We start from the raw sequence: 15,258 nt of genomic DNA, 5'->3' as shown, positions 1-15,258 counted from the left end.
GAGTGAAAGGTCGCGTAGGGTCAGATCAGGAAGACCCAAAGTAGGAGCCGACTGAAGAGCAAGCATGAGGTCAGTGAACGTTGTTCACCTCAGAGTCCATGTGATAAAAGAAGTGGACGATGAAGACGTCTGCATCAGAACCCTGAGTGGGGCCTCAAAGACAGTAAAGTAAGTAAGTTCCTACAATAAAAACAAAAACCTAGAAAAGATATCAGCTGTTTATACGTGCACGGTTTAGGCAGGTTTCAAATTGCTTCAACTCTGTTGGGTGAGATGGATTTGCCATCAGCTGTAATTACAATGACCCAGAAAATAACCTTTGTCTGAACAAAGGGTAATTTAGACAGGCTCTCTTTGTGGCCTGTAGCATCCAATGTTTCAGTATCTTAGTGGTGTCTGCAGTAACGCCATCTATGGCTCCTTTAAGAGGGTGTTGTTGTTTACATGGTTTGTGGTCAGATTTAGGTGTGATGACCACTGGTTCACATCCTCTGATCAAACCTACATCATGTCTGTGTGTGAGCCACAGGGAAGCAGGGCTTCCTGTAAGGCTGAGTGTTGGGTCAGAGCGTCCTCTGAAAAATAAAAATAAAAACAAAAGCATGCAGTGTGTCATTAGAATGTGGAGGTTCACTGTTTGCTGCACATAACAGGCAGAATAAAAATAAGTTTTCTAAAAGTATGCAAAGTAGGTGAATACGTCACATGGGGTCGGAAGTCGTTCACCAGTCTCCACCCTGTTGACATCTGTTTATGAAAGGACCCACGTCCTGCATCTGTCTCCATCATGTTTTCACAGAGGGACGTGTGGAACTGTAGAATAAAAATCAAAAATCTTTTTGTTCGTTAGTAAAAGAAATCGCAAGCGCAGACCTGTTCATCCCAAAAGAGGGAAGTTGAGGTCAGTTTGTTAGTGTGTGTGAAATAATAACTCTTCAAACCTCTCATCAGGACCAGAAGACACATGTGCTGTACAGGACAGGTCAGATGTGTTTCTGGAGGTCGTATCACATGGAAACAAGCTGTGATGCAGCCTGTGTGAGGGCCTCAGTTACAGCCCCCCCTCAGCAGCCAATGATAAGAGCACAGCTGAGCTGAAGTTGGCACCAACAAAAGAGGGATTATTTAGAATGTCTGTAGATGTGACCTGCACTCCGTCTGGAGTGGAAATCAATCAAATACCTAAACTACACATTCAATTCAATTCAATTCAATTTTATTTATATAGCGCCAAATCACAACAAAGTTATTTCAAGTCACTTTACAAAGTAAGGTTTAAGACCTCACACAACTAAACCCAACAAATCCCACATACAGCAAGCATTTAATTTGACAGCAACAGTGGAGAGGAAAAACTCCCTCTCTAACGAGGAAGAAACCTCTAGCAGAACCAGACTGGATGTGTGCGGCCATCTGCCTCGACCGGTTGGGGTGAGAGGATAGAGAGAGAGAAAAGCACAGCAACAGCAATAGCAACAACAAGCAACAACAGAGCACAGGCAGGATGGTTGGATCTGCAGCTGCCCATCACAGACACCAAACTTGATACCTGTAGATGAGGACAGAGAGGGAGAGAGAGTGGGGGGGGGGGGGGGGGGAGAGAGAGAAAGAAGCACAACTACTGGAGAGAAAGAGACAAGGTTAGTTAAACATGGGACAATGATGGGAGGTTATTGGACAGAGGAGGTAGAAGGAAACAGAGGAGCTCAGTGTATAAAAGTCCCCCAGAAGTCTATGTCTATTGCAGCTTAACTAAGAGATGGTTCCTGTGACTAACAATAATTGCCAGTGACCTGAACAATCTCTAACTATAAGCTTTATCAAAAAGGAAGGTTTTAAGCCTAATCTTAAAGGTGGAGAGTGTGTCAGCTTCTCGAACCTGAAGAGGGAGCTGGTTCCAGAGGAGAGGAGCTTGGTAGCTAAAAGCTCTGCCTCCCATTCTACATTTAAAAGTCTAGGAACCACAAGTAGCCCAGCGCTCTGAGAACGAAGCGTTCTGCTGGGAGCATAAGGAACTATGAAGTCTTTAAGATAAGAAGGAGCTTTATCATTGAGTACTTTGTACAGTAGGTGAGTGGGAAAATTTTAAATTTTATCCTACATTTTACAGGCAGCCAGTGCAGAGAAGCTAATGTAGGAGAAATGTGATCTGTCAGTAACGGCATATAAGGACCCAAATGCACAGCGCCAGGACACGACGTAGTTAGTGAAAATGAGGGTTTATTCCAGAACTCAGGTCACAACGGTCCGGGGTCATACACAGGTAACAGTAGATAATCCAGAGAGACGTGACAGGCAGGGATAAGGCAGGCTCAGAGTCAACGAACTGGAGCAACGGTAACATACAAACACTAGAACGAGGAAACACAAACAACGATCTGGCGGCGAACCGAGGACAAAGGTGGTGGTTAAATACAAAGTGAACTAATAGCCGATGAAGTGCAGGTGTGGATAATGCGGACCGGTACTAACAGGGAACAGCTGTGAGAAGAACAAAAACCGGAAGTAAAGCTCAAACCAAAAACAGAGACCGGGAGATTACCAAAATAAAACCGGAAACAACTAGACACAAAACCCAGATCGTGACAGTACCCCCCCCCAAGGGCGGATTCCAGACGACCAAACAAAAAACAACAAACCCGAGCAGGGCGGGCGGAGGGAGGACCGGCGGAGGGACAGAACCAAAAACAACCCGCACAGAACACCGACAGGGCGGGCGGAGGGCGGACTGGGGGAGGCAGAACGGGAACCCCCATCAAAACAAAACTCACGCCCGAACTCGACAGACCAGAGGACCTAACAGAAAAACAGAACAAGACCGAGTCCCAAAATCAAGAAACCAACACGAATGTCCATGAAACAAGAACAGAGTCCATGAGAGAAGTCCAGGGTGCATGAATAACCGAAACGTCCCGCTGCTCCTTCTTAAGGCGGGTGGAGACGCGGCGAGATCCTGCCCAGCCGCCTCTGCCCCCTCTGAGGCAGAGGGGCACACCCAGCGCCCCTGGGCTGGGCCAGCGTCCACGGGGATCTCCCCGAACGGCGATGTCCTCCTGGCGGACGCTGATCCAGGCGGTTGAGGAGTCGAGGCGGACGGCGCCGCAGGAGGCAGCGCCATCCAAGCAGCGGGAGGTACCGAGGGCGAGGCCACCCGTCCGGCGGCGGAGCCAGAGACGAGGCAGGAACCGGAGGCGAAGGCAGACGTGGGGACGAGGCAGGAACCGATGCAGGTGCGGCCGGAGCCGAGCCGCCAGGAACCGATGCAGGTGCGGCCGGAGCCGAGCCGCCAGGAACCGATGCAGGTGCGGCCGGAGCCGAGCCGCCAGGAACCGATGCAGGTGCGGCCGGAGCCGAGCCGCCAGGAACCGATGCCGGTGCGGCCGGAGCCGCGACGGGAGCGACACCCTCCTGGAGGTCCGCCGGGACTGCGACGGGCGCGACCCCCTCCTGGAGGTCCGCCGGGACTGCGACGGGCGCGACCCCCTCCTGGAGGTCCGCCGGGACTGCGACGGGCGCGACCCCCTCCTGGAGGTCCGCCGGGACTGCGACGGGCGCGACCCCCTCCTGGAGGTCCGCCGGGACTGCGACGGGCGCGACCCCCTCCTGGAGGTGCGCGGGGACTGCGACGGGCGCGACCTCCTCCTGGAGGTGCGCGGGGACTGCAGCTGGCGCGACCTCCTCCTGGAGGTGCGCGGGGACTGCAGCTGGCGCGACCTCCTCCTGGAGGTGCGCGGGGACTGCAGCTGGCGCCGCTTCCTCCTGGAGGCCGGCGGGCGCTGCGGCTCCGAGGGTGACAGGAACTGGAACGGCCACAACATGGCCGACAGGGACAGGAACAGGGACTGGAACGGCCGCAACATGGCCGACAGGGACTGGAACGGCCGCAACACGGCCGACAGAGACTGGAACGGCCGCAACATGGCCGACAGAGGCTGGAACGGCCGCAACATGGCCGACAGAGACTGGAACGGCATCTACTTTGCCGACAGAGACTGGAACGGCATCTACTTTGCCGACAGAGACTGGAACGGCATCTACTTTGCCGACAGGGACTGGAACGGCCTCTACTTTGCCGACAGGGACTGGAACGGCCTCTACTTTGCCGACAGGGACTGGAACGGCATCTACTTGGCCGACAGGGACTGGAACGGCATCTACTTGGCCGACAGGGACTGGAACGGCATCTACTTGGCCGACAGGGACTGGAACGGCATCTACTTGGCCGACAGGGACTGGAACGGCATCTACTTGGCCGACAGGGACTGGAACGGCATCTACTTGGCCGACAGGGACTGGAACGGCATCTACTTGGCCGACAGGGACTGGAACGGCATCTACTCTGGAGCTGGCATGGCTACTTGCCGCCGCCGAGCTCGACGGAGCAGACGTCGGGCCTGATCGGGTGTGCATAGCACCTGTACGACAGGTGGTGCCCTCTGGTTGGGACACGACCTGCGCGTGACTGGACTGAACTGGAGCCTGGACAGGAACGTGACTGGACTGAACTGGAGCCTGGACAGGAACGTGACTGGACTGAACTGGAGCCTGGACAGGAACGTGACTGGACTGAACTGGAACCTGGACAGGAACGTGACTGGACTGAACTGGAACCTGGACAGAACTCGACTGGACAGCTCGCGGCTGGACTGGAGACTGGACAGCTCGCGGCTGGACTGGAGACTGGACAGCTCGCGGCTGGACTGGAGACTGGACAGCTCGCGGCTGGACTGGAGACTGGACAGCTCGCGGCTGGACTGGAGACTGAACAGCTCGCGGCTGGACTGGAGACTGACAGCTCGCGGCTGGACTGGAGACTGAACTGGCTCGGGACTGGAGAGAACTGGGCTCGACTGGACTGGAGACTGAACTGGGCTCGACTGGACTGGAGACTGAACTGGGCTCGGCTGGACTGGAGACTGAACTGGGCTCGGCTGGACTGGAGACTGAACTGGGCTCGACTGGACTGGAGACTGAACTGGGCTCGACTGGACTGGAGACTGAACTGGGCTCGACTGGGCTGGGGACTGAACTGGGCTCGACTGGACTGGAGACTGAACTGGGCTCGGCTGGACTGGAGACTGAACTGGGCTCGGCTGGACTGGAGACTGAACTGGGCTCGGCTGGACTGGAGACTGAACTGGGCTCGGCTGGACTGGAGACTGAACGTGGCTTGACTGACCTGACTGAGACGTGGGATGAGGCGTGACTGCTGGTTGCAGACCTGGGAGTTGCAGAGCCGCACGTAGGACAGGTTCCCTCAGGATGAGGGCCGCTGCCTCCTCAAACAACTGGTCCCTTGTGCCCGAGTCTGCTGCTGAATCAGCCATGTCCATCAGGTGAGCGAAGAGGAACGCGACCGGGGGAGAACAGTGGAGGTGGACCCGTCGGGCGACGCTGTCTGGGATGCCTGCTATCAGAGGGACACAGTCAGTCGGAGACTCAAGGGACTCCTCTGTCCGAGAGGGAGGCTGCTCGGTCCCCATGACCGAGACCGCGGGACCCGGAATCCTGGAACCGCGCCTCCGCCGTCGCCGTCCGGAGCAACTACGACTGTCCGTCGTTTGAGGCGCTGGGAGCGGTGTGGACCGGACCTCTGTACCGGGATCCGCATGGTGAAACGAGGTCGCGGCGTCTGGAACTTGGGCTGGAGCCGCCGGAGCGGCGACAGGAACAGGAACGGGAACGTAAAGCGATGATGAAACAGCGGTAGGAGCGGCTGCGGAGACACAGGTGGCCGATGCGTGCAGCGCGCACGCCAATTCCCTCTGCAGCGAACGAAGTCTCTCGTAGAACGTCTGCACCCCGGGATACGCACGCCACCAGAACTCAGCCGTCAGCAGTTCGATGCCCTGCTTTACATGGCGGAGACGGTCCTCAAGGCTGTGCGCTTCCGCGTATGCCTTAGCGAACCTATCTAGGTCTCCGCGAATATCCACCGGCAGACTCGGGCAGGAAAACTCCATTGCTCCGGCGAGTGACTTGCGCACGGAGCCAAAAACAACCGGAGAGGAAAAAGGAAAAAACGGGAACAAAAACTCGTAACCGACCTGGGTGCGGGTTGGCGCTGGCTGGGTCCAAGTCTGGCCAGATCGTTCTGTCAGTAACGGCATATAAGGACCCAAATGCACAGCGCCAGGACACGACGTAGTTAGTGAAAATGAGGGTTTATTCCAGAACTCAGGTCACAACGGTCCGGGGTCATACACAGGTAACAGTAGATAATCCAGAGAGACGTGACAGGCAGGGATAAGGCAGGCTCAGAGTCAACGAACTGGAGCAACGGTAACATACAAACACTAGAACGAGGAAACACAAACAACGATCTGGCGGCGAACCGAGGACAAAGGTGGTGGTTAAATACAAAGTGAACTAATAGCCGATGAAGTGCAGGTGTGGATAATGCGGACCGGTACTAACAGGGAACAGCTGTGAGAAGAACAAAAACCGGAAGTAAAGCTCAAACCAAAAACAGAGACCGGGAGATTACCAAAATAAAACCGGAAACAACTAGACACAAAACCCAGATCGTGACAGATCTCTCTTTTTAAGTCCTGTCAGAACTCTGGCTGCAGCATTTTGAATAAGCTGTAGGCTTTTTTAAGAGCTGTTAGGACATCCTATGAGTAAGCAGTTACAGTAGTCCAGCCTAGAGGTAACAAATGCATAATTCAGTTTCTCTGCATCGCTCTGAGAGAGGATGCTTCTGATTTTAACTATATTTCTAAGGTGGAAGTAGGCGGTTCTGGAGATTTGTTTAATGTATGATGTAAAAGAGAGATCCTGGTCAAAGATGACACCAAGGTTTCTCCCAGTAGAATCTGAAGCTAATGTTATGCCATCCAGGGTGGCTATCTGACTCAATATGTCTCTCTCAGATTTTTAGGCCTAACAATAAGAATTTCAGTTTTATCTAAATTTAGTTGAAGGAAGTTTTGGGACATCCAGGATTTGACGTCTTTTAAACAACCCTGAATTTTGACTAGTTGATCTGTTTCATTTGGTCCCAAGGACATATATAGCTGAGTATCATCTGCGTAAAAATGAAAATTAATAGAATGCTTTCTAATAATGTCACCTAGAGGAGACATGTATTGGCTAAACAGAATTGGACCCAGCACAGAACCCTGTGGTACTCCATAGCTAATCCTCGTGCATGTGGAGAATTCATCATAAACATGAACAAACTGGAATCTGTTCAACAAATAGGATTTAAACTATCCCAATGCTGTTCCTTTAATCCCGATTCTATGTTCTAGTGTCTGTAATAGAATGTTATGATCAATTGTATCAAATGCAGCACTAAGATCTAACAGGACAAGGACAGAAACTAGACCATTGTCCGAAGCTAATAGAAGATCATTAGTGACTCTAACCAGAGCTGTTTCTGTGCTATGATGTTTTCTAAATCCTGACTGAAAATCTTCGTACAGGTTATTCCCACTCAGGTGGTCAGATAATTGTTTAGCCATGATTTTTTCCAGAATGTTGGAAATAAAGGGTAAATTTGAAATGGGCCTATAGTTGGCTAGTTGTCCAGGGTCAAGGGTTGTTTTTTCAATAGAGGTTTGACCACAGCCACCTTAAAAGCCTGTGGTACATAGCCTAGATGTAAAGATTGGTTGATTTGATTTAATATGGACGAGCTGATTAAAGGTAGAACTTCTTTGAGTAATCTGGTTGGGATTGGATCTAAAAGACAAGTGGACGACTTGGAAGAGTTGATTATTGAGGTTAACTCCATATGAGTTATGGGGAAGAAGCTGTCTAGGTAAGACAGAGGATTTGGTAAATTTAAAGTTGATGGATCTAGACAGTGCTTTCTGTCATTTGGAAGAAGTCGCTGCTGAATGTTTTTTCTAATGATGATAATTTTATTAGTAAAGTAGTTCATAAAGTCATTGCTGCTGAGATTTAAGGGGATAGTAGTATCAACACAGCTATGACTCTTTGTCAGCCTGGCTACAGTGCTGAAAAGAAACCTGGGGTTGTTTTTGTTTCCTCAATTAGGGAGGAATAATATGTTTTTCTAGCAGCACAAAGTGCTTTTTTATATTTCATTAGACTGTCCTTCCATGCAATGCAGTTTACATTTATTTTGTTGGAACGCCACTGTCTTTCTAGTTGTCTAGTGCTTTGCTTTTGTCATGATTTGGGTTTTGTTTCTAGTTGTTTCCTGTCGTCACTACTTCCTGTTTTATTTTGTAGACTTCCCGTTGCCAGTTCAGTGCTCACTCCCTAGTTCATTCACCCACACCTGTCTGTAATCAGTTAATCACTCACCTGTGTATTTAGTCACCTCCTGTTCCCGTAGTCACTTGCCAGATTGTCGTGTTTCATCAGTGTCGCGTGTTTCTTGAGAGTCCGAGTTTCCTTAGTGTTCCGTGTTTCCTGAGCGTTCCTAGTTTCCCGTGTTTTCGTGTTCCGTGTCCGTGCTCCTCGTGCCTGTTCCTGTTTTGCCTTGCTCCGTGTATCCTGCCTGTAAAAGAACCTGGACTAACTACCTGACCGTGAGTTTGCCTTATCCCCGTTTGTACCTTTACCGAGCCTGTTTGTGTACCGAACCCTGCCTGGACATTTAATCAGAGATTGCCTGCTCCCTTGTTTACCGCTCACTGAACACTTCCGTGTATGACCTGGACTGCCTGACCCTGCCGTATCTAATAAACCTGTGCTTTATCATAATCGTGCCTTCGTGCTGTGCATGTGGGTCCGCCGCCTGCCCGAGTCCTGACAGCTTTAGGCTGCGGATGTCTGAGTTATACCACGGAGCTAACCTCCTCTGATTCACTGTCTTCTTCTTCAGAGGAGCCACTGTGTCTAACATTGTACGTAGAGAAGCTGCAGCATCATCCACAAGACAGTCAACCTGTTCATAAGGATTAAGGTGACTGTTCTCTGTGTATCTACAAGACATTGAGGCAAAAGATGATGGAATCATCTGCTTGAATCTGGCAACAGCGTTGTCAGATAAACATCTGCTATAGTAACATTTCTTTCCAGCTGTTCTAGGGTCAGTTGTGCTAAATTCAAAAGTTAATAAGAAATGGTCAGATAACAGAGGGTTTTGGGGAAGAACTATTAAATTATCAATGTGTCAGGACAAGATTGAGGGTGTGGTTAAAACGATGAGTGGGTTCATTTACCTGCTGCGTAAGACCAATAGTGTCTATTAAGGAGTTAAAAGCAGTGCTGAATTTGTTGCAAATTAAAACAGTTTAAACCCATCAGACTGTAAAGTCATGCAGCAGTTGTCATTTAGCTTTTCGTCATCATTTAAAAATAACTCCGGGTGTTTTTTAGAGCAAAAAGCGATTCTTCATTGCAAGCAGATAAGCATGAACATGTATCAGCTGTAAGCGTGTTTCTTCATTGCGTGTATGAATGTGTGTGTGTGTGTTTGTGGTACCGTCTTGTACGTCACGTGAAAAGGAACCGTCACCTTCCTCCTTCCCCAACCATCAGTCTGATGTGAGCGCCAGCGGGTGAAGCCTTTCAATGGGACAGTTGTTCCTCGATGACAGACCTTTCCTGGATCCTCGCATGCAGCTCTTTTGGGCCGATCACGTCTGAAGCCTCTCCTGTTGTTTCAACCAGTGTCTGTGTCAGAGCACGTCTTCTCTGCTGTTGCTCTGTCCTTGTTTTCCTTTGCTGATTGTCATAAGCAGGTGTCTGTGTCAGACACACACGCTTGTAGTAGCTGGTTCATCTGATGAGCCCAGAACGTGATGGCTGCAGACGTTGTAGGAGTCTGTGAGGCGTCCATGCTGTGGTCTGTGTCCTCCAGCTGCTGTGGTGTCAGAGCTTCCACCCTGTTCTGGTTGTTGATCAGGCGTTTCTTCTCCTTCGGTTCTTCTGCTGATGGTGGGAAAGGAGTCCAGATCCGGATTTACCCTCATCGCGCTCAGTTCTGCATTAGGATAGAGAGCAGAAACAATGGGAGCATTTGCTCTTGACGTGTGTGTGTGTGTGTGTGTGTGTGTGTGTGTGTGTGTGTGTGTGTGTGTGTGTGTGTGTGTGTGTGTGTGTGTGTGTGTGTGTGTGTGTGTGTGTGTGTGTGTGTGTGTGTGTGTGTGTCAAACAATTCTTCCCCAGAGTTGTTATCTCCTTTTTTTTTTTCTATTACTCTCATCTCTCTTTTGTTTCTTTTAGGGGTTTAGTTTTTTTTTTTTTTGCTTTTTCAGATCTTTTCTTTTGTATCTAGTTTTTCCTTTTAAGGTGAATGTGTCTTTTACACTAACCGATTCTCCTTTTGAACCCATAACCAGTTTCCCACTCATGGAAACATAAAACGCACTAATAACCATATTTACTTTTTACTTTTAATTACTTTTTACTTTTGTAATGCTGCAGTCTGGTGGTGGAGACTTAGATCGCCCCGAACCCATCTTTCAGAGTCCCGGCCGTTTCCTGCCTAAGACTTTTTTGTGTTCCGGCCGGAACCTTTTTTCGAAATTTCTCTTCCACGGACGTCTCCGTAGAAAGGGAACCGCTCAGATCAGCGACAGGGTTCTCGGAAGTGGTCCCTCACCGTCAGGCCCCTCTAAGACCCGGGTCCCTCGTATCTCAAAACCACTTCCCCCTGCAAACGCGCTCCGTATTTCAGAAGCCGTCTTTTATTTCTTGTCCACACCCTTTGGACTGCGCTCAGATCTGCACACTGGTCTGTATCCTCAGTACAGACAAAAAGCTCGGTCCCACGAGCCAACCCTTAGCAACCACCGTCTCGGCCACCAGGGCAGACTTTGACCTAATTCATTTTACCCGAATATTACATTTAAAAATTGAAAAATGTTTTGTTTGTTCCTAATATTGTATTTTGAATGTTTTCAGCCAAATAGCCTTTATAGAAATATTATATTTTATAATATTATTATCTCTAGTCCTAATCATGTTTTCTTTTATGTTTTAGTCTAGTAGGGGATGCTTTAGAATTAATTGTTATTTGCCTTACTTTCCCTAAACCAAATGATCAGAGCCAAGTAACCCCTGTTTCCAATTTCAAACCCATTTTTTTTTTTCCATTAAGTCACAACAAAACGTCGAATCGAAACGAATCTCTCTCACCGGGCCGAGTAGAGGTTGGATTTTGAGTTCGTTGGATCTCGTCAGAGGCGATCCAGACGGGTGAGCAGTCCTCCCACTCAGAACAGCTGTAGAGGTTCGGAGGCTGAGCGACCCTAGTCCTCAGGACTATCGTCCCTGGTCACGCCGTCCAGACGACCTGCAGCGGATCCTGTTTGTAGACGCCAATTTCTGTGGTGGAAATTTTCCATAAAGAAGTAGATGAGAGAGAGTTGTCCTTTTGTGCGATTTATTGAAATAATAAAGAAAATAAAAATAATGGGGAAAGCAAATAAAAAGCATGGATGTTGATCGTGCACATCAACAAACCAAAAACCATCTGGGGAGATCAGTGCACACACCACGAAGGTGTGATGCAAAGAGCCCACAATCCTCAAGTTGTCTCTGCCTTTTAACCCCTTTCTCTGGCTCTGGTGGAATGTCTCTCTGCAGCCATGGAATTGTTTGTGCCACTTTATCTCGCTGTGAGTAAGAATGCAAACATTCTCACTTCTGCATCGTCATGTCTTGTTATCCAAAGGAAGGAACACCGAGCTTCCAAGACAAGATGCATTGGCTTTAACAGCCTTGGGTCTGGTGGGGAGTCAGATACAGTAGAATGGAGCCAGAGTCCGGGTGTAAAAGACAAACATATATCATAAATTATTAGTCAGTCAAATGGAACATCAGATGTTTCGACTTGATGTACGACAGGGCGCAAGAGATTATTTGTTTGTGTAAGAATGTTCAGTATTGCACCTAACCAGCACATGACGACTGTGTTGGATAAGAAATAGCACAAAGGCACAATTTTTCCATTACAGCCCCCCCGGCGCAAAATCACGTTTGTGAGCCGTGGGGCCGCATAGTCGTGATCATGAGCCGTGATCTCGCCTAGGGCGCCACCTTGGCCAGCCCTAATGCGAATATTCACAAAAGACTGCAGCAACCATGTCTGGTACATCAGGAGCATCTTCTGTAGTGTGGAATGGAAACGTTGAAAGGCAGTCAGCTGTTACATTTTGTTTGCCTAAGTGACATCATAGGTAAAACCATCTGGCAATCCTGAGTCCAGCCCGACCAGTCACTTTGGATCTGAGTAGCAACTTAAGTGCGTAGTGGTCAGTATGCTGCATGAAGTTGTGTCCCCATAAATAGGTTCTCCATTTTTCAACAGCCCAAACACTCGCAAGTGCTTCATGTTCATTTGTTAAATAATTTGTTTGAGCAGTAGAACGTGTTCTATATGCAAAGGCATATAAACGTTTTACTGTGTTGTCTGGATGAAGGGGTAAGTACAGCACCTAAGTCATTGTGAGTAGCATCAGTTGTCACTTAAGTATGTAGCTCAGGGTCATACAGTGCCAGAGCAGGACTTTCTAATATAAACCTTTTCATTTCAATTAAACTAGACTTCGGCAGTCCAGTTGAAGTTCATATCAGTAAACTCTTTACGTTTGGCACATAGTGGTTTAACACGCTTTAAATTTGTGTATATTGCTGAATGCTTTAGTGTTAAATTTAATTTAAAAAAAAAAACATATTAAACATGTAGCTTAATATCTATCTGTCACAGTTTAGATCATGTTCCTGTTTTATTTTGTAAGGACTTCCTTTTCTGGTCATATCACAGCTGTTTCATTGTTACTTCGGGTTCTCATTACGTACACCTGCCTGTCATCAGTAATCACTCACCAGTATATAAGCTCCAGTACTCACCCAAGCCAGTTGCTTCATTGTTGCGTGTACTCACCATTATCCAGCGTTAGTTACCTTGTTTGACTCTCGATCCTGATCTAGTTTCTGACCGCCGTCCTTGAATCCTGCCTGACCCTCGTCTGTCCTGTAACCGTGTCTGCATGGTAATTATCCTGCTTGTTTTTTTGACCCGAGTCTGCCCTGTCCTGAACTGTACCGTAGCCGAGCTTACCTGTTACCGAACCCTGCTTGTTTTTTGGATCCGAGATTGCCTGAACCACTCTGTACCAACACAGAGCCTTTCTGTGTATGACCCTGCCTGTACTGACCTTGTTTGTGACTAAATAAAACCCTTTATATCAGATCCTATGTCTGCTTGGAGCCATGCATGTGGGTCCGACATCTCCGTAGTTCTGACACTATATAGGAAAAAGCAGGTGGTTTAAAAATGCTGAATATGTACACAAGCTCTGATTGGGAATCAAATCTGGATCTCGCCTATTATGTCCCTATTCATTTTAATGGGGCAAAAAAAGATTATTAATAGTAATAATTTATTATTATTCAAATACTATAAGACCTTGTTTATTAAACAGAGCTGAATCTTTGCAGAAACTAAGGCAGTTGAAATATAACTGAAACTAGCTGATGAATTGAATGTATAGCTGATTGGATTTGCAGAACAATGGATGCAGAACATTTTTAAAAATACTTGCTTATATTTGTACTCCTGTCCTTTTAAACCAATGTTCTATTAACATATTTAATTGTAAAAACTTTGGTTAGCAGGCACAAAGGTACAAACTAGAAATCAGTGCAGAGCAGAACAAACCAGAATAGTGATGACAAACAACCCTTACAGAGAGCCACAACAAAGGCTGCCACACAAACGTGGACCTTAAAGGTGAAACTGATTACACTCATACAAACAAGAACTCAAACAGGAAGTCAGGTGACGCCACAGTGAGACAACAATTGCGCCCAATGTCGGAAGTAAAGACGGATTGCCACAGTTGTGAATGTGGAGTAGAGGAACATTTGGAGTGTCCTTCATAAATAAAACAACAAAGAAATAGAAAGAGATTGAAAATTAAGCTGGATTTACCAGTTTTTTTGGGCAAGAGATAAGAATTAGAGCTGCAATTTAGTTTTCCAGAGGAACCATTTATAGAGGATTACTGTAAATAAGAGAATATAGTTTCCATTATTATAAATTATTTAGTGTTTATTCTTAATATTAGTTAGATGTTAGTTAGTTAGTTACGTATAGGTTTATCCATAAAAATCATATTCCTTCCTTGAGTTGATTTCCAGTGCTTTTAGAATAAACAGTGTTTATGAGCCTGAACCTGCTAGAACTCACTGGAACCGTCACGGTACCAGTCGGACCCACTCACCTGATGCTTTTGCTCTGCAGGTTTCTGATCACAGCTCCTCTGTCATTGCGGCTGGATGCCCAGGAGAGGGTGGTGGTGCAAGTGTTTGGGTTTTCAGAACCGGTCACGGTGTACGTGTTCCTGAAGACCTCCATGGCACCAAATCATGCGGTTCTGGCCAGAGAAGCAGTGACCCTCAACAGCCAGAACAAATATCAGGCTGATGCTAAAGTCCGGGTCAGACACAACGCACAGTGACAGAAGGCTGACAACTATTACATTTATCCTACGCTATGGTTTTAAATGAGCCGCTCACGTGTCCCTTCAGCTGCGGCAGCTGGACAAGAGTCTGACTCAAGTGGTTCTTCACGTCCAGTCACCAGAGATCAATCAGCACGTGTTTATTCCTGTGAGCCGCACCAACGGCTTCCTGTTCATCCAGACCGACAAACCGCTGTATACCCCAGATCAGAGTGGTGAGTTTTGGCCGAGGGCAGGGCTCCACCAGGTCTTCTTTGGGTGCTCAGCGGTTCCTCTTGGTTCTGACCATGTTTCATGTAGTTGTGTGATGTGTGTTCCAGTCAAAGTGAGGGCATTTTCTCTGAACCAAGAGCTGAGGCCGGCAGATCGCAGCGTCTTCCTGACCTTTAAGGTGAGTGTGAAGCAACTCCTTGTCCACTTCCCCCCCCTCTATTTGGAGGACGTTTTAGAATCAGAATCAGCTTTATTGCCAAATTTGTACAGGACCAGCAAGGAATTTGATTCGGTCCTACTGGAAACCACCCCGCACGCTGTTATGTTATTATTTGTTTGATTGTTAGATAATATACACTGTTAAGTTTAGTTCAATGGGTTATGTGCAATCATTTTAATATGTCTTAATAAATGGTGAACCAGTTTGGCCCTCGGCCTGTGGCAAATTTGTTTTTTTGGCCCTTTTGGATATTTGACTTTATTACCCCTGTCATAGGGGGTCGCGGGGGGGCTGCAGCCTATCCCAGCTAGCTGAGGGCAAAAGGTGGGGCTCACCCTGGACAGGTCGCCATTCTATCGTAGGGCAACACACAGAGACAGACAACCATTCACACACACTCACACCTACAGGGAGCAAATTATTACCATA

The 15,258-nt window shown here is 48.0% G+C and overlaps 1 protein-coding gene across 2 annotated transcripts in view; it reads left to right on the top strand.

Moving 5' to 3' along the window:
- The window catches only part of c5 (complement component 5), a 106,074-nt gene that overhangs the window by 9,057 nt on the left and 81,759 nt on the right, over positions 1 to 15,258 (top strand). For both annotated transcript variants that reach the window (XM_055511293.1, XM_055511292.1), the window contains exons 2-4: positions 14,177 to 14,372; positions 14,464 to 14,611; positions 14,717 to 14,787. In XM_055511293.1, coding sequence (XP_055367268.1) covers positions 14,177 to 14,372; positions 14,464 to 14,611; positions 14,717 to 14,787 — 415 coding nt within the window. The remainder of the gene's footprint in view (positions 1 to 14,176; positions 14,373 to 14,463; positions 14,612 to 14,716; positions 14,788 to 15,258) is intronic.

This window comes from Betta splendens, chromosome 9 (assembly GCF_900634795.4).
Source record: "Betta splendens chromosome 9, fBetSpl5.4, whole genome shotgun sequence".
Classification (NCBI taxonomy): domain Eukaryota; kingdom Metazoa; phylum Chordata; class Actinopteri; order Anabantiformes; family Osphronemidae; genus Betta; species Betta splendens.
Note: the sequence above shows the minus strand (reverse complement) of the source record. Positions and strands in the feature narration are given on the sequence as shown.